The sequence below is a fragment of the Dendrobium catenatum genome, unplaced genomic scaffold, assembly GCF_001605985.2.
Source record: "Dendrobium catenatum unplaced genomic scaffold, ASM160598v2 fragScaff_scaffold_315, whole genome shotgun sequence".
In the NCBI taxonomy this organism is placed as follows: Eukaryota; Viridiplantae; Streptophyta; class Magnoliopsida; order Asparagales; family Orchidaceae; genus Dendrobium; species Dendrobium catenatum.
In genome coordinates this window covers 284,162-309,153 of record NW_021318777.1, presented here as the reverse complement: position 1 = coordinate 309,153, position 24,992 = coordinate 284,162, and the positions used below count along the sequence as shown (strand labels likewise).

Sequence of the window (24,992 nt, the reverse complement as noted above, 5' to 3'; positions counted from 1 at the left end):
GTAGATTTTCGTTCAATCGCAGCATCTCCTGCAATTCGCATTTTTTGAACTCTCCTCTGATGATCAGAGAGGGAGGTTTGGCTTCTAAGAAATTGATTTTGTCGGATTCAGGCAAAGGAAAAGGAGTTATTCCTGATTTGAAAAGTAAGTCAATTTTTTCTAAATCGGTGTTTATTCCTCTAGCCAATGATTTGGAGGCTTCTTCTTCTAAACCTACTTCTGAATTGATTAATGCTAATGAGTGGATTAGAAAACCACATATTAAAATTAATTTGAATGAAGTTCATGATGATAATGAAGATGCAAATGTTGTAAAGCTTGATTTGGAAAAAGAAAAAGCAAATATTCAAGTTTTGAAGAACTCATTAGTGGTGAAAATATTATGTAAGAACTTGCCTTTTTCAAATTGTTCAATTGAATTAAGGAAGTAATGGAGTAAATTTGGAGGATTTCATATAACCTCACTAGGATTAGATTGGCTTATGTGTTCTTTTCAGTCGCATGAAGCATTGGAGGAAGTTCTTAATGGAGGTACTTGGTTTTTTGGTGGTTTTTTCATTGGTGTTGATAGATGGTCACCTAGCTTCAATCCTATTTCCATGGATGGAATTTCTTCTCCCATTTGGGTTCGTTTACCCCATTTACCTCTTCATTGCTGGGATGAAACCAATATTTCTAGAATTGTTTCTAGAATCGGAACCCCTTTATTATTGGATGGCAATATGTTTAGATGGGGAAGGAGGGAATTTGCAAGAGCTTGCATTCAAATTAAGTTGAATTCTGAACTTCCTTGTGGTATTTGGATTGAAGGTATCAATGGTAGATTTTATCAAAAATTTGAATATGAAAATCTATCATCTATATGTTTCAAATGTGGAATAATTGGACATAAAGACTTTGTTTGTCCAAATACTTATAATCCAATTGTGGTTGACAAAGAAGCTCCTAAAAGTTCTTCTCATAAAGATGAGAAATCCTATGGGCCTTGGATGCATGTGAAATTCAAGAACAAAAAAAGTCAACAGATCTATTCCAATAATTCTGTTTCCAAAGATTATCCAGTCAAAAATATTTCGGGTATTAATCATGTGGTTGATCATCTTGGTGTTTCCATAAATCATAGTAAATGTGATCATATGGAAGCTGAAGTAATCAAGGATGCTGATTGTCTTGCTGTTCAGATTTTTGATCCAGATTGCCTAATTGATTCAGTTAGATCAAATACAGATCAGCTCGTTCAGAATTCAAATTCCAAATCACCCATTGCTGATTCATTGGGAGCTGCTTTTACGGAAACAATTTCAGTTGCTGATCCATTGGGAGAAGATTCAGCAAACTTAAATTCTGAACTACAAGTTCAAAGTTTTGAATTCAAAACTACTAAAAATGTGGATGTAATTAAGGATTCCATTTTTAATGTAGCTGATCCGTTGAAAGCTGTTTCTTCTGAACCTTTTATGGATGCTGATCCGTTGGGAGCTCTTAAATCAGATCTTGAATTCAAAAATTTGAATTTTCAGGAGGTAGAAAATGAAGTAGATATTGCTGGACCTATTCAACAGGATTCATGTGATAACTATCATTTTGAATTCTCTCATTTGCTGGAGGAGGCTATTAATCCTGAAACTGAATTAGTTGCCGAACAGCCTTCAACAGAGACTATGTCAAAGGTTGTTGATGAACAGAATTCGGCTTCTCCTTCAAATAATGCATTGAGGAAAGGTTTTATTGATGAATTAAGAGGTGTTTCTGAAGAAATAGTTTCTCCTCCTTCTGCGATCAGTTTAAATTTAAAAAAAAACTGTTTTAAAGAAGGATAAAACTGATTTTACTAAGGAAATTGATTCTTCCGGTTCTAAGCATAAATTGTTCAAAGAAATTCAAGCCTAGGACCGGTGAAAGTTCTACCTAGAAGAATGATGGCTGATATCAAAATGAAGAACATTATGAGAGGTTCTTCTCATTCATCTCAATAATATGCATGCCGATTTCTCTTTGCAATCTTCAAAGTGGAAAGATACTTGAGGATGGAGCAATTGTTCAAAGAATTTGTCATATTACTTGCTTTGGATTACAACATTGGAAGTTGGAAAAGGCATCTGAAATATCTATTGATATTATTCTTAGGTGTTTTGCGAATGTCCTTGATATTTTGTAATTTCTTTTTATTTATCTTTTGTAGCTTCTTTTTTCTTTTAGTTTTATTTGTTTTTTAAACTTATTATAATTGCTTATGGGATCGATACTAGATCCTATTTTTTAACCGGATGGGAACTCTGGGATACTAACCAACCCTCGGGTTGTTTAATATTTTGGTATCCCCTACATCTCAACGGTTTTAAAATGGGAAACAGTGGGTTTCATTTCAAAGATAATAAGTTTATTTTAAACAAATATGCTTTCAATAAGGTTCATTTTTCTTCTGGATCAAGGAATCATTAGTTTCTTCTTTCTAGCTTGTATTAGGTTGTTATTTCTTTAATTTTAAGGCAATTTTTTTGCATTTCTTAAAAAAAAAAAAGAAGCCCCCTAATGCATTATTATTCAAATCATTGAACTCAAGTCCATGATTATGAGGGTTTTAGTGTGAAAAGGAGGTTATGTTTTAGCTAGTAGGCGAGTTAATGTGTTCAATATAAGTCCCCTATATCCTAGTTCAATTCATTGTTCATTCTCATTTTGTGATTTTTATTCTTTTATTTGGTTATAATGTATTCAAAGAGTTAGTTCGTGTACTATTTCCTATTAGGCTATTTATTTTGAATTTCAATACCCTCTCAGGGGGTGCTAAACCTTCTAATAATGCTAACAAAAGAATGATTGGTCAATGCTGGGAACCACTACAGCTAGAGGGTCTTCTATCCCACTACCTTTAAAAATCAAATATATGCCTTCATTGCCTGCATAAGTGAAAATACATAATTTTCCTGCTACATTGGAACAACACGCATGCGTACTCATTTGGCAAGTTTTTTCCACTGCGATGTAACAATGCATACTTATTTTTGAAGTTTCACACTATACCTCACGAACTAGGCAGATGACCATGATGTGATGATGAAAGAGAGGAGAGCTAGAGAGAGATAGGGAGCAAGGAGAAAAAGAGAGAGAAAGAGTTGGGTTTGAGTTGCGGAAACTTGACCTAGTGTCGATACGTGATTTAGAGAGAGAGAAGTTCATTGCAATAGAAGGGTGTGTAGGTAGTTTGAGAAGGGATGGGTGATGTGTTGAGAGGTGTGGGATGAGGCTGGGTTTGAAACTGGGCGTGATGAAGAGGAGTGTTGTGACGATTACAAAAGAATGAGGCTTTTGGGTATGGGTATTGCAAACTGGGATGGGGCATCGAGGAGTGAGGGAGAGGCGTAGGAGGAGGTCATATGGATTCCAACCTTGGAAGAGGAGCTCGAGAGAACTGTGGCTGTTGGAATCAAAAGGGATAGAGTGAGTCATGTGTTGGGAGAAGAGGAGAAGAATTTGTGAGGTGTCAACGAATCAAAATTTAGGTAGATTTATTTTGTTTTTATGCATGAGGGACTATAAGACACCTATAATTTTGGTGGGTATAAGATCAAAATTTGCGAGAAGGGACAATTTCTCGTCGATCGTGCATCTCAATTTGCAAATTTCGCATTTCTCTTTCGTGCAGCAACTCGGGCATTACTAGTATCCTTTTCGGGCAATTGTGACATTCCAGATGCATCAACGTAGTCCGCTTCACAATGGGTGACATTCGAGTGAGTTTAAGGAAACGTCACACCCGTAGTTCATCTTTTTCATCATGTTTGATCGAAGTTGGCACGAAAAGTCCTTTTTTGGGTAAATTCTACATTTCAAATGCATTGGCATGGTCTGTTTTTGATAGGATCAAAAGAGACTTAAAATTAAAGGAGAACACTTAGGAGAAACAGGACACGACTCAATCCAGAAACAAGTGAACAACCACTGATAAAACAAACTCGATGCAAGAAACTAAAGATGTATTAAAAGAAAAGGAAGAAAAAAGAAGAACTAAAGAAAACAAAATTTAAAAACTAAAAACAATCCCCTCAGAATAACCTAGTAGTCACCTCACATGTAACGATAAATTAGTAAATTAGAGTGCTCTTATGAACATGCAAACCAGTGGTCCACAACAACAATCCCGATCCAACACCCGTTGTAAATCCTCTAGCAAATACTAACAAACCAGCCAACAACAACACCTCTTACACCTTTTGTAGACAATGTGGCGGAAACTTTTGGAGAGAAGAAATAGATAGAAGTCTTAGAGGAAGAAATAGGTAGAAGAAGAAGCTCTCAAGGTTAGAAACCCTAAGGTTTTTAGAAACAAATATTAAACTTCAACAACCTCCCAACAGACACCCAAAAGACACCCAATGCAGCCACCCCATTTAGCCAACCAGAACATAGGAAAAACCCAAGAGAAAAGGCACGGCAGAACCTCAAACCGAGCAACCAGGCCCCCTCAAAAATCCAGCCATAAACGGAATAGCCAGGAGCCAAACAAACACCAAGAAAGGAGCACGGCAGCTCAGGAACCAAGCAGCCAAATGCTCAAAAAATAGCTCACAATCAGCCACAACACTCCAAACATCAAACAACCAAAGAAACATGGGTCAAGCTCATTTAGATGAATTTCAGCCCAACAATAAATACCCAAGGAACCAAGAAAGCTAGCAAATCAAAGGTGGACATGACCCAAGAGCACTCTGCCTACACATGATCATTAATTGCCTTCCATCATTGGGGAAAAAAAATAAAACATAAAATCCACAGTACAATATAGTCCAAAATAAAAATAAAATGAACTTGAAATGAAGTTTATTGCATGCATCAGTTGTGAGACTACATGGTGTACACAAAACTTTTACCACTGATAGGGATACTAGATTCTTAAGCCATTTTTTTAGAATGCTTTGGTCAAAAATAGGGATTACGCTCCAATTCAGTAGTGCATACCACCCAAAAACAGATGGGTAAACTGAAGTTGTAAACAAAAGTTTAGGAAACCTACTTAGATGCCTTGCTGGTGAGAAACCTTATTGATGGGATTTGATTTTACCCCAAGCCAAATTTGCTTACAACAATTCCATTAACCAATCTAATGGAAAAACTCCTTTTGAAAGCATTTATGGCCAACCTATTCCCCACATTTTAGATCGAACTTATTTACCCATGCCTAGTAAAATCAATGTTGAGGCTACAGAAATTGTTGACCATATTTAATCAATCCAATATCAGGTTCTAGAAAAACTCTGTATGAAAAATGCTAAATACAAAACTACTGCTGACAAACACCGAAGGGAGTGTCATTTTTAAGAGCGAGATTTAGTTATGGCATATTTTCGACGACAACACTTTCCCATTGGGACTTTTGGCAAATTAAGCCTAAAAAAATTTGGGCCTTTCCGAATACTTTGAAAATTGGAAATAAATGCTTACCTTCAGGATCTTTCACTTTATGTTGGAACTTCTCCTTTGTTTAATGTTGTTGACCTTACTTTATATGAAGGAAATCCAGCTGATTCTGTGGATCTAGAGACCTTACCTATTATCAGTTTGGTTCAGACCAAAGATGATCGTATTGAAGATGTTTTAGACATCAGAACTATCAAGACAAGACAAGGAGTGCACAGGCAATTCCTGATAAAAAGATGTGGGCATCCTTTGACTGATTGCACTTGGATTGAAGCAGAAGAATTATTGACTCGTCAATCCGATATCTATCAACAAATTAATGAAGCATTCTCATCATGAGATGAGATTCTTTCGCCAGGGGGGAACTGATGCATGCAATAGACTTCATTTCAATTTCATTTTATTTTTATTTTCAACTCTATTGTAATGTGGATTTTATGTTTTATTTTTTCCCCCAATGATGGAAGGCAATCAATGATCATGTGTAGGTAGAGTGCTCTTGGGTCATGTCCACCTTTGGTTTGTTAGCTTTCTTGGTTCCATGGGTATTTATTGTTGGGCTGAAATTTATCTAAATGGGCTTGGCCCATGTTTCTTTGGTTGTTTGTTGTTTGGAGTGTTATGGCTGATTATGAGCTATTTTTTAAGCATTTGGCTGCTTGGTTCTTGAGTTATCGTGCTCCTTTCTTGGCGTCTATTCATCTCCTGGCTATTCCATTTCTAGCTAGATTTTTGAGGGAGCCTGGCTGCTCGGTTTGAGGTTCTGTCATGCCTTTTCTCTTGGGTTTTTTCTCTGTTCTAGTTGGCTGATGGGGCAGTTGCTTTGGGTGTCTTTTGAGCTTTTTTCCCCTATTTAAATGTGATGTTGACTGTTGTTGGGAGATTGTTGAAGTTCGATCTTTATGTCTAAAAACCTGAGTGTTTCTTCCTAATTTTGAGAGCTTCTTCTTCTTCCTATTTCTTCCTCTAAGACTTCTATCTATTTCTTCTCCACAAGTTTCCACCACATTGTATCTTTATTCTCTACAAAAGGTGTAAGAGATGTTGTTGTTGGCTGGTTTGTTGGTATTTGCTAGAGGAGTTAAAACGGGTGTTAGATCGGGATTGCTGTGGTGGACCACCAGTTTGCATGTTCATAAGAGCACTCTAATTTCCTATTTTATCGTTACATGTGAGGTGACTACTAATTGGTTGTTCTGAGGGATTGTTTTGTTTTTAAATTTTGTTTTCTTTAGTTCTTTTTTCTTCCTTTTTCTTACAGCTTTAGTTTCTTGCATCTAGTTTGTTTTATCGGTGGTTGTTCACTTATTTTTGGATTGAGTCGTGTCCGTTTCTTTTAAGTGTTCTATTTTGGTTTCAAGTCTCTTTTGATCCCATCAGTTTTGCGAATGAGCAATGCATGGGTGATTTTGAGTGACATTGTGCATGTAGTCCTTCGTTTTTGCCGCATTTATTCGAATCAATTATGGGAATCCTTCTTTGATGATTTTGAAATTTCGAACGAGTTGGCGCAATCCATTTCACGTGCGGATGATGTTCAAGTTGTTTCAATTACAGTTGAGGCATTTTGAACTTATTTTGGGTGACCTCGCCTCACTTGGTCGTCATTCTCATAGCGTTTGCTCAAATTGATCGATAAAGAAATACAGAGGTCAACATGAAGTATGCAAGACAAGCTTAACAATAACAAAAATAATAACCACCTTCTACCTTAAATAAACAACCTCTTTATAAAGGCCTGAATTAGAATACATACATCAATCTTTCTTTAGACCCTGTATTAACAGGAGCTCTATACGCTCGACACTCTTATATAAAATAACTTTAAAAAATTTTCCACTTTCTGGAACAACTAAAACTTTCAGGCTTCAAGCTTCCTCATATCCTGATTAAATAAAACCAAACGTCTGACACATCTTCAATTTTCCAAAAGCACCAAATTGAACAACATAATTTGAAAGTTAGAATCACAAAGTTTAGATAATATATTATGGATATACATTATTTTAAGCTTCGCAAAATAGTATAAGTTCGGATATATGAAATGCTTTTAAGCAAGTTTAAGAAGCCAAAGAGGGGTTTTCACTTTATTTTAGAACAGGCTATGTAGTTGAAGGGTTAAATCTGTCTATCAGTTGTTTAAACTTTTCACAGCAACAGAAAGCATCATAAAGAAGAATTTGGTTCCTGTCTATTAAAGTCACAGTGATTTTTTCTGTTCTAAAGTCATCCATTAGCAACTTCACCAAAAAAAAAAATCTGGGACTTAGAACCCCACATAAAAGTTTCAACTTAATAATGACAGCAGAATTAATCTAGCATAATGAAGTAAAGACAAAATTAGCAATGATGAGCGTAAGATTTTAAGAATATTTAACATCAACAAAGAATCAATGAAGCTACAAAAGTCCAAATAGAGTTGCATTGATGAAAAAGCTCTGGATATCACTTCCTTCATCAATTGATAAGTCATAATAGATGGAATAGATGAACAATAACGTCTGAGTTTATCAATGAATGAAAATGAAAAACGAACAAGTCATGCAAGCCTCACTACCATCTTATAGAATTTTCCCTTAAGTCTGAGTTTATTATCAATGAATGAAAATGAAAAACGAACAAGTCACACTAGACAGAATAGATAAACATACCACCTCAGTTTACCAATGAATGAAAAATGAATTCTTAGCAGGTAATCGAAGCTATTCGAAACAAAGGCGATACAAAACATTTAGAACTCACCTTGATTAGATTAAGCACGATAATAGGATTTCCATATCTTCTAGCCAAGTCTTCAAAATGAAGCTTTGTTGCCTGATATGTTGGATCGTATCTCTGTACTTAATAAAGATAAAATTGAAACAACGTCAAACATTTTGGCTTCCAAATCCCACTATGAGTACAAAACAAAGGCAATGATGAAAAGTAATGACAATCAACAAAACAATAAAGGGTATTAGTCAATGTAACATTAGCTTAAAAAACAGCAGTTATATTTTGTATTCTAAAATTGCCTTCTTATTTTGTAAACCAACTACTCCATAAAATGGCGCACATAAATACAACAGCAATTATAATATATTTCATCCCATAATGTATGCACACACAACACGCTATACATAGTTTATAGGCAAGAAAAGATTTGTTAAACTGAACAAAAAAAGCAGTATGCAGAATTTAACCTGTAGGGAAAAGAAGAAAAACAGAATGGCGTTAACATAGTGGTTTGAACTTACAAATAATATCTGGTTTAGGACTAAATCTTGAAGCTTCTTGTGACCAGAAAAGAGGAATTGAACCTCTCATCTGTACAACTGAACTCATTTTTCCCTTACAACAACCAGCTTCCTCGTCAAGGACAATTTGCTCAGTTTCAACATCATTTGCAACTCTACCTTTATCGTTTACTCCTCTTTTCAAATAACTGCATTATAAGAAATCAAAGGAGACGGATAAACAAAAAAAAACTTCAGGGGAAATATATATATATATATATCGCTAAGGGCTTGTTAAATCAATATAACTTGTAGCATCCCAAATTCTATAAATCAATATAACTTGAGACAATATATGGTAGCTCCATCAATCCTAAATCAGCCCATCTTCCCAAATCCTATCCAAACCCAACCGGCAAAGCACAATGCACCCAAAGAGAGACAAATAAGAAAAATGCACATAAAAAGCTAGTCTTAAGTTGGTAAGGAGTAGCGATGCAGATTGAGATCTGCATTTGATGCCAGATGAAAGCAGCCGTCATCAACAGATAAAAGAATTTACATAGCTAGTTCAAGTTGTCCAGTAAAGTGTCAAGGCACAATACAATTGTAGATAACCAACAAGTAACTGTTCATAGTATTTCATCGCTTTTTTATAATAGTTTTCCTATTGTTTTCCAGTACCAAACTGATATGAAAGAGCAAAGCACCTCATCTCCCACCCCGCCCTAACCCACCCTACCAAAAACAATCAATGGTCCTCTCGCATATAAGGCTATACCAGAAAGCAGCTCTGGTCATTGTGAGTTTTGTGTAGGGGTTCATGCAATATTACCACTGCATTGCAAATTGATTATTTGCATGATTTTAACTGATGGCATTCAAGTTACAAGGCAACAACCTAACCATTTTTTCTACTACCAGCCTATACCTCACTAACAACAACAACAACAAGACTTTATCTCACTACGTGGGGTCGACTACATGAATCCTTTTTCTCAATTATGTCTGGTTAAGAGTCATTCTCATTTAGATCTAGTAAAGAAAGGTCATTTCCAATATTTTCTAACCAAGTCTTTTTAGGTCTACCACTACCTTTCTTAACATAGGTTAAATCTAATACATCTACTCTCCTAACCGGGTCATCAGAATGCTACCGTTTTATATGGCCAACCCATCTAAGGCGACTCTCTCTAATCTTATCTGCCACTGGAACTACTCCAACCTTTTCACGTGCATGCTCATTTTGTTTCCTGTCTCTAAGAGTAAAGCCACTCGTCCACCTAAGCAACCTCATCTCTGCAACACTTAACTTAATATTATGCTTCTCCTTTAATGGCCAACATTCAGCGCCATAAACATTGCAGGTCTAACCACCATTTTATTGAATTTTTCCTTTAAGTTTGAGTGGTACTTTTCCATCACACAACAAGCCCAATGCATTCCTCCGCTTCATCCGTCCAACTTGAATTCTACTAATAATATCCCCATCTATTTCGCCATCACTCTGAACAATAGACCCAATATATCTAAAATGTGTACTCTTATTAATGACTTGATCGCTCAAAGTCACAAACCCCCACTAGATCTATACTACTAAAAATGTATTTGGGTTTAGATCTACTCAAACAAAAATCTTTAGAAACTAAGATTGACCTTCATAATTCAACTTTACCTTCAACTCCCTCTTTAGTCTTATCAACAAGAAGAATATCGTCAGCAAAAAGCATACACCATGGAACATCCTCATGCAAATCTCTAGTAAGAAGATCCATGGCTAAAGCAAAAATATATGGGCTTAAGGATGATCCTTGATATAATCCAACTGAAATTGGAAAATACTTGGTCAAACCACCTTGTGTTTGAACAGAAGTAATAACTCCAGCATACATATCCCTAATGACTTGAATATAAGCATTATTAATCTTTTTATTTTTTAGAACTCTTCATAGCACTTCTCTTGGAACTTTATTATACGCTTTCTCTAAATCAATGAATATCATATGAATATCATCCTTTTTCTCTCTATACTTATCCATCAAACCTCTTAATAAATGTATGGCTTCCATAGTAGACCTACCCGACATGAATTCAAATTGATTTTGAGAAACATTAGTATCATGTCATAATCTATACTCCATAACTCTCTACCATAGTTTTAAAATGACACATCAACTTAATTCCTCTATAATTTGCACAAACTTGTACATCACCTTTATTCTTAAAGATAGGTATAAACACACTCAATCTCCACACATCTCACATCTTTCTAGCCTTCAAAATAATATTAAAAAGTTTAGTAAGCCAAGAAATCCCTTCATCTCCTAGGCATTTCCACATCTCTATTGTAATATCATCAGGTTCAACAGTTTTTACACACTTCATTATCTTTAAAGCCTCTATAACTCCAGTTTTAATAATACGCCAATAAAAATAAAAATCCCTATTTTCATTTGGAGTGTTAAGGTCATTAAAGTTAATCATATTTTCACAATCTTCATTAAACAGCTTAGCAAAATATCTCATCCACCTTTGTTAAATATCCTCTAAAAAAGTATTTTTTGATCATCATCCTTAACGCACTTCACTTGAACTAAATCCTTACCACTAAAATCTCTTTGTTTGGCTAGATTATACATATATCTTTTAACATCTTTAGTATCTAATCTATTATATAAATCATTAAAAACTAAAGTCTTTACATAGCAAAATGCTTTCTTAGACTCCTTACAGGAAACTTTATATATTTCTTAATTTTCAAAATTTTTACATATATACTAATTTTTATAACAGAGCATCTTATTTTTTATCTTTTCTTGTACATTTTAATTCCACCATCAACGAATTTTACTATTAGACATTTTTCCTTTTGATATTCCAAGTACATCCGCTGCAACATTCTTAATATTACAAACTAATATTTCTCACATAATATTAGCTTTCTCATGCAACAAAAAAAATCTTAAGATCGTGAATCTTACTCTCAAATATATTTTTGTTAGAGTTCTGTAAATGCCACCATCTAACCCAAAAACAACGATGTACTATATTTTTCATACTTTGCCCCTTCATCTTCAAGTCTAAAACTAATAAGCAGTGTTGGTTACATAGACTTTTACTCAGAATAACTTTACAATCTCTGCAATTTAAACGATATATTTTTCTTACAAGAAAATAATCAACCTGAGTTTTACTATATCCATAGTCTATACCTCACCCAAAACAAACAAACAAAAAAAAAAACAAATGTGTACCGATATTTAGAAAGATGGTTTGAATTGAAATGTTACAGCAGTTGGTGAGAATAACAATAATAAATAGGTGAACTTGAGCACTATTTATGTTTTCCTCAACCATCTGCATTTCCAGCAATTGCAGCTTAGAATAAGGGTTTGTCAGCATGCCACTACGTCCCTCCACTGTCAATTTTCACCAATAAATTTCTTCATGCCCCAAGCTGTCAACCACAAATAAAATGGAGACATAATGTGACACTCTTGCAGATGACTAAGAGTTAAAAGAAGAAAATCTCATGGAATAAATAAACTAAGTTATCTTTCAAAAGGTATTATAGATTGTTCACTCAAGTGGCTCACTTCCACTACCTACAGTCTTGTTCTGCTAGTTTGCCTCTCACTAAAGTCATGTCACCTTCAGTACACGCTGGCCTAGTCAATCTCATGTGCTATTGCTTGTGGAAGGCTGGATCACTTTAGTGTTGCTTCATTTGTGCATGCACCTGCCCTTGTTTTTCACTCCTCATTCATGTGTTGTTGATGACTGGATGGCAACCCGCCTCCATGTTACAATGTGTAGCTAATCTTCTATCTCGCTTCAAACGGCAACTTCACTTCCCCGTCAATGATTTTTGATGCCGACATCATGGACCAGCCTCATGCTTCATCATTACAGAATTATCTCCACCATGTGTCTCTTAATGTTCCACCTACTCTTTCTCCCCAAATGTTTTTGAATCCGCCCGCCCCCCCCCAGGTTTCCTCCTCTATTCTCTTTTACTAATATTGTTAGAGAGAACGGTTTGCTGGAGGATCTAGCTTCATGTTTTCCTTTATTCTTTGAGCATGGCATGAACTAAGTAAGATGCAAGCCACACAATACAGTTCAGGGTAAATCCATTTTTTATTTTTTCAAAGACAAAAATATCTGATCAAGTGGCCTATTTTCCTACTCTTTGGTCATTTGAGCTTGGAGATAATTCATTCCTTTTATAAATGAACTTTCCTTGAATGATGCCTTCATGTTGGTCTTTTTTATCATTATCACATATATCAAACTGTCCTTGGAAACAAATTATTCAAGGATTTTATCTAGATGTTCCTATCTTGAGAATGGTTTACTAATGCATATATTGAAGTGATCTTTATATTTTGATACTTCTAAGAAGCCTTCTATTAACCCAATTTTGGTTTTATTCCCTCGCACTAGTGTCTACTATATCTACACTATACAATTTTGGGATCAATTTTTGGAAAACTAATTCAAGTGAATGTTGCTAATGCAAGATTCTCCTAATCATTTGTGGCTTGAGTTCTTGTTGAGATTGAAGTTTTAGATTCTTTGGCTAGGGTTATGGATTGGCATTTCTCCCTATGATTATTAGCAAAAAGTAGAATTTGAGGGTTTGACTTAATACTATCAGTCATGCAAATCTTTGATCATAATTATAATGATTGCAATCAGGCACAACCCAAAATTTAGAAAATCTTCTTCTAAGGGGCCACTACTATTGGGAATTGCTTGCTTGATCATAATTTAGGCACAATATTTTTTTGGTTAATTCTCATAATCAATTGGTGCCTTCTAATTTGCTGGGAGATGCTCCCTCTGCCTTGGTCCCCATGGTAGGTTCTAAAGCTTTGGATTCTCGTTAGTTTCTTCTCTTGAGCCAGGGCCTTCCATTATTGTTGTAGGTCTGTTGGCTGTCATTTTTCCCCTTATTCATGCATCTCAAGTTGCATCTAGCTTGGGCTTCCCGAATCTTCAATAGCCATGCTTATGATAACAATATGACAACCTATAAAGAATCTAGTTATCAACCCTACTTTCTCTCCTCCTCCAAATGTTACCATTGTCCCTAATGCTACTTATGAATATTCTTTTGTGGAGGTAGTTGATGACTCTAGTTCGTTTCAATCTCAAAATTCAATCAAAAGTTTAACAAAGTTCATGGATAAAATGTTTCATGTTGTGTTTTCTCGTGGAGGCACAAATCGAGAGAAAAAATATCTTCACTATCTCATGGATATATTAGATTCCAAGCTAGACACAGTAAATACCCTGATGACTTTGGCCTTTTGGATTTGTTGGTACCTATATGTGGGATTGTTTCTCTCCTCATATATGGATATTAATAGCTTAGCTTTCAAGTTATCCTGATTGAATGTATTATATTTATTTTTCATGTAAGCAATTTTTTTTTTGACTATTTAATCATGTAATATTTTTTGGGGACTAATTATAAATTACATCATCTGGGGGAAAAAGCTAGAAAATATATGGTTTATACCTACTTAAATACAACAATAGTCATAACAATCATTCATCTTTCTCTTTTATATTTATTTCAAATAAAAAATAATGTTTGGAATCATCAACATATTTTTGTCCATCTTTTAAAATTCTTAAATGTTTGTTTTCTTCATTATTCAAAAATGTTGATATTGAAAATTTTCATTGTGAAATGTGTGAGATTACTATCATAAAGTACCCATTTTTTAAGTGAATCACGATCATCTACTGATGCAGAACATATATGAAAATTTGATTTAGATAAGGAATTTTGCACACTTAATGAGTAAGAGCAAATTAATTAAATCTTTATGGTGATTCAAACAATGAAATAAAACATAAGAGCGGTAAACACAAGCTTAGGTCAAGTTACTTGCGAGAAGTAACCACATAACAATCAATTACTCTTGACGTTGCAAACGAAATGTGTTTCAACAAGAAATCCCTAATCTAACAATAAGAGTAGTACTATGAAAGATCTCCCACACAACTCCTACTAAATACTAGGCTTTAGCGGGAAGAATTAACACAACTTTTCATGAGTCAATTAGAACTACAATTGAGAGCGACTAAAAGATAAAAGAGTAGGAGGAAAGATCACCCAAATAATCAAGACATACAAAGCTCCGGTGTGGTGTCTATGTGCTTGAGCGGAAGTAGAAAACAATCTCGATTCTTCTCGATGTCGTTGGAGAACAATCTGAACTTTAGAGCCAGCGAAACAGCAATCGACGATTGCTGGACAGCAACTTTGACACTTGGGAAAGTCTGGACAACAAGTAGCCAACCTGGGATGGCGATTCCGGACAGTCCCGGGCAGCACCGGTCGCGTCCAGAGGGGTTGGACAGCAGTGAATTGCTGCTGGAGTCTCTGAACAACAAATAGGTGGTCTTGGACAGCAACTCTCTTGGGTTTGGAAGGGTGGAGAGCCACTAATAGCATTTAGAAATTTCTGGACAGCAAGCAAAGATGTGTAAACAACAGCACATGAAGATCGAGACAGCTTTCTCCCAAGAATCCGAGTGGGAGAAGGCAAGGGAAGGTGGCCGGCCAAAGGGGAAGGCTTGGGGAAGATTGGGTTCATGTTTTGGGTGAATTAGGTTTTGGGATGAGGGAGGGGGCAGGTAGGCTAGGGTTGAGTTTGGAAGTATTTCCAAAGTGGGGGGCTGGATTTTAGGAAAGAAATATTGGGGTGGGGATTGGAAAGTTCGGCTAAGAGAGAGGGGGAGGATGGGGTGTCTAGATGCAATGTATGGGGAGATTAACTAATTAAATAATCAATCTCAAATTTTGATTGATTACTAATTAGTGGGCTTTCCAAACTTAGGCATCTTTAATTAGGGAAGTGTGGGGAATTGAATTAATTAAATAATCAATCTCAAACTTGGGATTGATTAATAATTAATTGGCTTTCCAAACTTAGACCACTTTAATTTGGAAATATTATACTTTCAAATTCTCTTGAATTTGAATTCAAATAATTTTCAAATCAAACTAATCTATTTTAGAAATGGGCAAGGGGGGTGGCTGGCGGCTTGAATGCGTGGGGAAGGAGTCGCATGTTTGGGGTGATGGTTTGGGGGTGGGGCAGATTCAAAAACATTTATTGAAAAAAAAAATGAAGATAGACTTGCATGATTTGAACATATAAAACAAAGGGTAGAAGATATACATATTAGACAACGATGACAACAACATCAAGCCTTTATTTCATTATTGGGGTCGGCTATATGAATATTTTTTTCATCATTATATCCTATTAATAATCAAATATGCACAATGGAGAAAAAAGATTTATGTAGCCAACCCCACGTAATGGGATAAAGGCTTGATGTTGTTGTTGTCGTCGTTGTCTTCTAATGTGCACATCTTCTAACATTTGTTCTATATGTTCAAAACATGCAAGTCTATCTTCAAGCAGATAAAATAAGTTTTGGAGAACTAAGTACTAGTCATACAGTAGCAAAAATAAAAGTTGTTAAAAATAATTTGCAAAAAATAGGTTTTACACCTCAAGTATCACTCGATGGGAATAAATGAAAAATGAGAATTGATAAAGCCAAATCCAAAAAGTTAGGGTAAGTCTAATTATGATTATAGTATGATAGCTAATAACCTAAAGAATCTAAATAGAAACATCAACAAGTATTTGTTTCATTGAAAAGCAAAGTGGAAAACATAGGCCTTCTAGAAATTCATGAAATAAACACCAAATAACATAACTTTGTCTAGGTAAGAGACTCATACCACAAGCCTAATCAAATCTAAAACCATATATGAAAAGTTATAAGTCAAATAATAGAAACCAATTTATAGGCAGTTTAACACTATTCATAGTGGATGCACAAAAAAAGTCTATGGGTAGTTAATAGACATCTTTTTTAGGTGCTTAAAGTACAAAATTGTTAGACGATCAATAGCCAACAGTTAAACAATCATAAGCATAACAAAATGGGAGAGTACCGTGTCCCTGCAAAATGACGAGATCGTCTAGAAATTAAAGCAACATTGAATTCCCGCCAAAAAATTGATAATCTCACCTGTATAAAGATACATCACAAAATAAAATTATTCCTAAACAATGTTACATTGAAAATGATTGCAAATGAAAATTTTGCAATGGGACATAACAACTATCACCACAAATGATGTGAGATTTTGAAAATAAATAAAAAAACTGCTATATAATAATGATATATAAAAGCAACGGATTCATGATTACCTGTGTGGTTGCAAACATTCATTTTTCAAGCATCAAAAGAGAGTACATGAAAATATATAGTTGGCTTTTCTTAGGTCAACCAATCATTTAAGCAAATGATAATAATACAAGATAAAGCTCAATGTTGACAATGTCGTGTAGTAAAAAAATTGTTGCAAGAAAGAAATCAATGCACATCTTCCACAAAGCGTCACACTACTCAATTATATATATGATATGCCTTAAGAAGGTTCCTAAAATATTTCAAATTCTTAGCATAAAAATCTAAATTCAAAAATTTAAGCAAATGCATGACCTATTTTCAAAAGCACCATAATAGTTATACCATTGCATTGACGATTCACTTTTTTAACGAGATTAAATATTGTGATTCTATGTTTCTAGGATAGAAGATGAGGTTTATTAATCTTCTGAATCAAGAAACTAGCCACTCTCTACTCATCACTTCACAAGGCCATCTTTATTTTTTGCATTTTCTTATATCTATGACTAGCCATTTTATCTGTTAAACCAAGCAATCTGACATTTTTGAAATTCCTAGGAACTTATCAGAACACTTCGCATCAAATCCAATGCCCTAGAGAGTTATGTGAAAATGAAAAGGAAATTGACCGAAAGTAGAGAGATGTAATCTCGTGTTCAATGAACCACACACAAGGTTTGTAAATAACAAAAATTACTAGCAACAAGAGGCGCAATATTTAAGGAAATATGAGTAGTCACGGGAGCCTCTGAGATAGGAGTTATTGGCACAAGAGGCGATGACGATGGTGGGGACTTCGAAGAACCATTGTGAGCCTAGGAGCATATAGGAAGAGAGGTGACTGCAATAGAATTAAGACCAAGAAAGGGAAAGTTGATGAATTTAGCCCAAAAGTGATGAAGAAACAAACACCAATGGTCTAAAGCAAGGGAAGAAAGCCACTTATGATGCACAGACACAGACACAGCAACACGAACACGACACAACGCGAACATGTAATACATCAATTATTGAAAACATAGGACACATCAAGGGTTGTACACGATATTATAATTTTTATATCTTCAAAATAGTGTATAAAAATTAAATAAGCATAATATTAAAAATAATTGAGAAATAATAATGTTGTGTCAAACATCGAGAAGGGAGATGCTAATGTTTATGAGAGTCAAGCATAGATGTGCAATGGCATCATGCATCAATGTCGAGACAACACACGCCCTCGATGTCAAGATGACGTCGATCATTAATGTTGAGATGAATTTGAACAAAGATGATATGTCAAGATGACGTGATGGCTTGATTGTGGGTGTAGAAATTGCTAACTTTGAGCATCAATGGTAAAGCAACATCAGATTTCGATGTTGAGATAGTTTAAAAATATTGATGTTGTGATGACGTCCGAGAGATGGCATTGTGCATTTTTTTGAAACCTTAGTCATAACCCACTAGGGTGAAATGAAAATGCAAAAGTTAAGGAAATAAGGTATTGGGTATAGGCGATTGATTTGAAGCTGAAGAAGGGAAATAAAAATTTGAAGTACAAGAATTATATTTTGAAAATTCATAAATTATTTAAGATAAGGGTGTTGGACAAGCATATCTAATTTATTTTTAATATATTTTTAATTGGACAAATCTACGACATGCTAGAGGCATGTCAGACGCGTGTCATGTCAGATATTTGTGCCAAACACTGGATACCACTTCGAGGTGAAGTGTTAGTGCATCATTGATGCAGGACTACGCATGCAATATTTAATTCACTTAGATTTTGCACAACTTATGATCAGAATAATTCTAAAACAAATCTACTAGCAAATTCAAGTAACAAAATAAAACAATTAGTGGTTATCCGCTTAGGTTTAAAATCACATGATAAGAACTTTGAAGCTTCCAAAATAAATAGAAAACAACACGATGAGTAGTAGTAGTTTTCAAATTAATCCCTAATCTAACAATGAGAATTAGGATGCATCGAGGTGCACTCAAATCCTACGATTACTAAGCTTAAGAAAGAGCAATGCGGAAGAGTCCGTCGTGACTGCAATCAAACCAATGAGAGTTTAGACTAAAAGGAATAAGATACAAGGGAAAAGAGAAACCTTCATTAGGGAGAGGTGGAGATCCTCCACTCGATGCCTTCGAAGTGTTCGTCGATAGCCTCTACCAAATAGACCAACGTGCGCTCCAAGTAATCCTCGACGGTGAGATCAACTCCTGGATTCACGTCGAAGAAAGTAGATTGTAGGATGTCTACGAAGCCGTCTTTATCCCAAGCTATGCCATAATCAGTCTCCGGATCCGCCATTCATGGATGATTGAAAGTAGTATCTCCTTAGCACTTGACAAAACTCCCGAGTAGTGGTAAGAACGAACTCCAAGTGTCCTCCCGAAAACATGAAATAAATCTGAAAAATGTTCAGGTTCTTTCAGAAATCTAGGAGGAACTTCAATTTTGGAGTTTAGAGGAGAAGAACTTGAAGGAGGAAGAGTTGTGGAATCAAGCCCAATAGGGAATTGGAGGTGGAGAGGAGAATTGGGAGAGAGAGAGGAGAAGGGGCGGCGGGATCAGAGGAAGGGTTGAGGGAATTCTATTCCCTAAATCTGTGGTATGATTTTGGGAATAGAATAGGAAATAATGTCCAGGGACATAAAACATAATGATTCAAAAATAAAAAGCCTCGATCATGGTCGTAGATCGGCGGCCACGTCTCTGATAAACCTTCCACGATCTGATGTCCCCATCAATCATGGAAAGCTACATTGAGTAGAATGCAATCGTCAGTGAGGGACAAGCACAAGGGAAATAGCCCTAGGCGGCCTACAAGAAGCCATCTAGCTATAGCCTAAGCAATCTCTCAAGATGAAGACAAAAAGCACATGAGTGCAGGATAGCATAGAGGCATGCAAGCACATGAGCATGTAGCAAAGGCATGCAACACAAAGATGTGGTAGTCAAAAAAATATGAAGAGGACATGCAACACAAAGATGTGGGAGTCAAAAAAAATGCGAAGAGGACGGACCGACTTGGGCGTCATGCAAGTATGAGTGAGATGGCGAGTGATCTTAGAGCAATTTTTGGTGGGTAGGGCATCACGCACTTGTGCTAGATATGTTTATGGCTTTGGGCATTCTCATATTTCGTTGTGTAAGGCTCGATCTATATCTCTTTTCATTGAGAACCAATAATAGTTTTACCTTAGAATTCTGTCTGTCAAGATATTTCTTGTTAAGTAGCTACCACACTCTCTTTCATAAAATTATTTAACAACTTCATATTGTTTAGGGTTTCAGACTTGCTCCCAAGAAGGAATTCAAGAACAAGGACTCTTCAACAATAAAATACCTTGAGGCCATCTTCTCCACCAATTGGGCTTCGTTTTGTCGAAAGACAAGCTTCCATTCTTCAAGTAATTGTAGATTAGTAAAGGAAGGGCATTGCATAACAACATCGGTTGCACTTCCTTCGAGGAGCTAAGGCTTCTACAACTTCTCCCTCTACCCTCAGTTGCGCTTGACTGCACTCGCATGTGTGTTCACCTTGGTTCACTAACAAGCTTATTGATTTTCGCTATCACAATAGGGCTTTCGTTGTGACTTTTGAATGCATTGGTCTCTATACGTAACTCCTAATTGTTGTTGTTTTGGATAGTGGATGCCATTTTGATCATCGTGTGCCCCTAATCACTAAGCCTGATGCTTGCAACCACTGCATTGCATTGCCACCTTAGTATTAGTGCATATAGTCTCCAATCTTGATGCCTATGGTGGCGTGCTTACTATTAAATTCAGCTTATCTCTGATCAATTTCTAGTATACTTCTCGTGTTCGATATCATCCTAACTCACTCCCTCTAACTCCAGATCTTCCCAAAACATCCATTTTATCAACTTTGCCAACAGCTTCGTAGGTTTGACCTCATTATGATGCTTCTCTAATGGTTGTTATCATTCCTAACGCTTCTTCCTCTATAATCTCCATTGCTTTGTGCTCCTTGATCATTTATTAAGGTTAAGGAGGGAAAGGGTCATGATCCCAACCTTGATTCCTCTTGCTTCAACAAAGACCAGTAACTCCTTATCCCAAGCTATTGTCCTCCTCTCAAGACAAACCAAATTTTATTTTATTTGATGAGAAATTTTCGGAAGCTTCACATTTTTCTCTCTAACTTGTTGACAAATTTTCCTAGGTTCATACCAATGCAGAAATTATCTGCAGATTTATGATCTATCTACTTTGACTAAGGCCTATAAAGTTAATATTAAGTTAATGCAAGAAACTGATTAATCAACTCTTTTCTCAAAGAACATGTTATGTAGATAGGATCCTAGTGTAAATTCTTGAGTGAACCTCAATTTGATTGGGAACCTCCTGTCAATCAAATTTGTGTTTTTTTTTTTTTATAAATTTACGAATTTACTATTTCAACCAATCCATTTTGTACTTCCCTACCTCAATTTTTGGTAAACTTCTTCAGGTCGATGCTGTCATTGTCAGGCTATCCAAACCATCAATGGCAAGTGTTCTAATCTAATTGGATGTTTATTCCCTTCTACAAAAATAAATTCAAACTGGCTCCACATCTAATTGCTACTCGCATATTCCTCTATATTGCTCTTCCTGTAAAATAGCTGGTCAAAATTTCTCAGAATGTTTTATGGCACACCTAAAGTTACATAAAGCACTAATACAAGTGAGATCTTGCATTAGATTAAATCATAAAATAAATATTAATAGCAATTTTCCATCAATTTTTGATGTGGACTGTACTCAAAACTCGAAATCAACTTTGAATCTTGTGTTGTAATCAATGCCATCCAACGGTTACTAACCCGATTCCTATGTCTACTTGCATGATAATTGATCAATCCTTCATGGGATTTTGCTCCCAATGATCTTTACATAAGGGTATGGATGATAAACACAGTCTTTTGGCTGCATTTGAAGTTGCCATTTTTAGTACGAGGAGCTTATGGACAAAATTTTTAATTTTACATGCTAGTAGGGGTAGAAATACCAAGAAACTATATGATCAGTCTCCAAAATACACAAAATTTTAAGTTAGACAATTTTAATGAGAGCAATAAAAACTTTCGGTGGGCTCCAAAAATTCGCGGCCCGGCCTCATCACAACCCCTTATTTGTCAGCGAAGAGAGTTTTAATGAGTTTAGGTTCCGGGGTAAATTTTCAGAAGGCATGTTGGATTTTCAGATAAAACACTATCTACATATTTCGCCCTCATTTTGCAAGAACTTTATAATCTAAGTTCTAGTTTCCTATAGGCACAAGCCCCTATAGTTAATTACCCCTCCAGATAACGAAAGAAATTTTGATTAAAGCTAGTCGTTGAACAAATACATAGTATCCAACATATATTAACAACATAATTAGATATTGAAAATTGAAAATTTTACCACCATGCACTTAAAGCAGATTGTGGGAGAATGACGATGAACCCAATCAAGATCACATGGTTCCGTTATCCCGAGCTATCATGGTCCCTAATCTATTTAGAGGAGGTAGTCGACCCAACCTAATCGAAGGATTTTTATCGGCAGTCATGGGTTGCTTCATACAAAGGTACCTTGTAGATTTGAGATGAATGTTTGTCTAAGGCGACAGATTTGAGTCCATCATAGCTAACAAAGGGCTTTGTGCCCTATCAGTTATATCCTATTGATTCATTATTCAAATATTTAAAGTCATTAGAGAACATACAGGCTCTAGCCGTGACCATAATTTAGTTATACCATTTGGTAACAAAACCACCTAGTCAGAGGGCCCGATCATAACCGTTTACATGTGGTGTCATATAGCCGCAAAACTATCGATTAAAGAACATATGGCAAGTCTTTACTGTCAGAAGATTATTCGAGAATGAATCTTAATAATATTCTAGACTTGACATTCGCTCCTTATGATCTGAAGTGATTTTCAAAATTATCCACCTCGATAAACTATTACAGAGGATGAATGAATTTTTGCTTTAATTTCCTGAGTGATTTATTTCATCTTGAATATCTTAATTTTAGTGATTTTTTATGTTTTAAACTTTTATTAAAATCAAAGCCCCTTTTATGATTAACTTTGAGACTTGGGGCATTTAACATATATAAACCCTTCCAGTTGATATTTTGTTAACAGGCTATCATCGAAGTGATTTTGGAATCACTTTAAAAGGTTATATTTTTATGAGTTTTGGAGGTATTTAAAAAGCATGATCCCCTCTAATTGAGATAAGCTTTCAACACAATCATCATCGGGTATTTATGGGTATTATCATTTCATTAGTCAAACCTTGTCAACTCTATGTCCTAGCCAATAAAGGATTGAATTTAGCTCCTAATTTCTAGAGTTACCATAGAAATATTGGACTGAGAGTATATATTTTAATATATGAATTTTCTTTGTAAAAGACATTAAAGGTCTAACATGAATGTATAAAATTAAACATTTTGATTAATTCAACAAGCGTTGGTTCCGAGAGTTGGTATTTTGGTGATGAATTTTTCTTATAAGAAAACTTGATCGTCTAAAATGAACATATAAAATCAAATATTCTGGTCGACATTATGACCATTTATTTATTCGTTGGTTCAAATCCTGTCAACTTCAGTCTATTCAAAGAGAATGATCGGACTTGAACTTAAGTTCACTTTTGACCCGCACAGCATAGTCGGGCAAGGGTTTAGGAGCGTAACACACTTGTTGGAGCACATACGGATCATTTAACTTCCATTTTAAATAATGTGCATACCATTTTGTGTACTTTTTTCTCAACATGCTATGAAAAGCATATAAACAAAAGCGATGCCATTTTGTGTACTTATACGAAGTATTTCGCAGTTCGCATGCTTGAAAACTCATTCATTATTTCTTTAGTCCATGCAGCATCCTCAGCCGTCACGTGTATGTGTCGCGCTCGTCAAGGCTCATGCTAGATGCAAGCTTTTTAGTGCATTTTGCATAATGTATTCATAAATCATATAGTGTATATGCATGTCGCATTGTTGGACAATACGATGAATGATGTGTTTGCGTGGTGACTTAATGTATTTGTGGAACGTTTAATATGTTTGTATATTGGCATAATGCTCCACTACGATATATAAAGCATTTATATGTTGGTGCATTGCATAATACACTTTGCACATTGCATGATGTGTATGCATGTGACTCGAAGGGTGTGTATGATGTATATGCATGTGTACATACACATTTGCACGTGTATTTGTAAATTTGTATGCTTGCATATACATTTTTACATTTATATGTGTACTTGTGTATTTGCATATGCATTTGTATGTTGTTTAGCATGTGTGCAAAATACACTTATGTTTGTATAATATACTCATGCAATGCACTAGCACAATTTACACACTGTGTTTGTGAGACGCACCCGCAGCAATCTTGATGCACTTGCATGATGGCATGATCATTGGTGTATGTAACAAGTGGCTTGCATGATCAACGGTATGTGTGCATGTTACTCAGTGTGCTCGTATAATTGGTGGTATGCATATATACCACTTGATGCATTTGTATAATGTGTTTGAATGTAAGCGTATTTTAATGAAGAATTCTACAACCCGTGACATATAAGAGTGTATTATTTTATTTACTTTCAAATACAAATGTTCACGTGGTTTACTGTTGACGAATATTTTCGCATGGACTCGACCCCGATCGAACCCGACAAAGCTCGATTGCGCTCGATCAACTCAATTGATCATCGTCGAGGTGAAATTAATCCGAATTAAGCCTCAATTTAATAAAATTAAACTCAATTTAATTTAATTAAAATCAAATCAAAACCAATCGAACCCCGTCGAGTGTCGTCGAGCCCAATTCGACGCAATTTGACACCGATTCAAGCTTAATTGCACAAAATTAATTTGATCGGACCCAAACCGACCCAAATCGGTTTGGGTCGAGTCCAATTCAGACTCAATCTCAACCCCAATTGTTTGATTTAGGCTAAATCAAATACCTAAATCTGAAATTGAAATGGAGGGCTCAAATTTCTTGTAGAATTCTGCCCTAAAATCCATCATTTCACGCGTGAGAAGCGGCATTGGCCCATTTTGGGCGGTGCCTTGTGCGCCTCTAAGAGACGAAA

At 35.5% G+C, this 24,992-nt stretch overlaps 1 protein-coding gene across 1 annotated transcript in view; it reads right to left on the bottom strand.

Annotated features, from left to right (window-relative positions):
* Positions 1 to 24,992, bottom strand: part of LOC110095202 (phosphoinositide phosphatase SAC1) — an 84,529-nt gene that overhangs the window by 28,313 nt on the left and 31,224 nt on the right. Inside the window, exons 5-7 of the mRNA XM_020820644.2 lie at positions 16,627 to 16,703; positions 8,655 to 8,842; positions 8,161 to 8,258 (exon numbers count right to left, since the gene is read on the bottom strand). Coding sequence (XP_020676303.1) covers positions 8,161 to 8,258; positions 8,655 to 8,842; positions 16,627 to 16,703 — 363 coding nt within the window. The remainder of the gene's footprint in view (positions 1 to 8,160; positions 8,259 to 8,654; positions 8,843 to 16,626; positions 16,704 to 24,992) is intronic.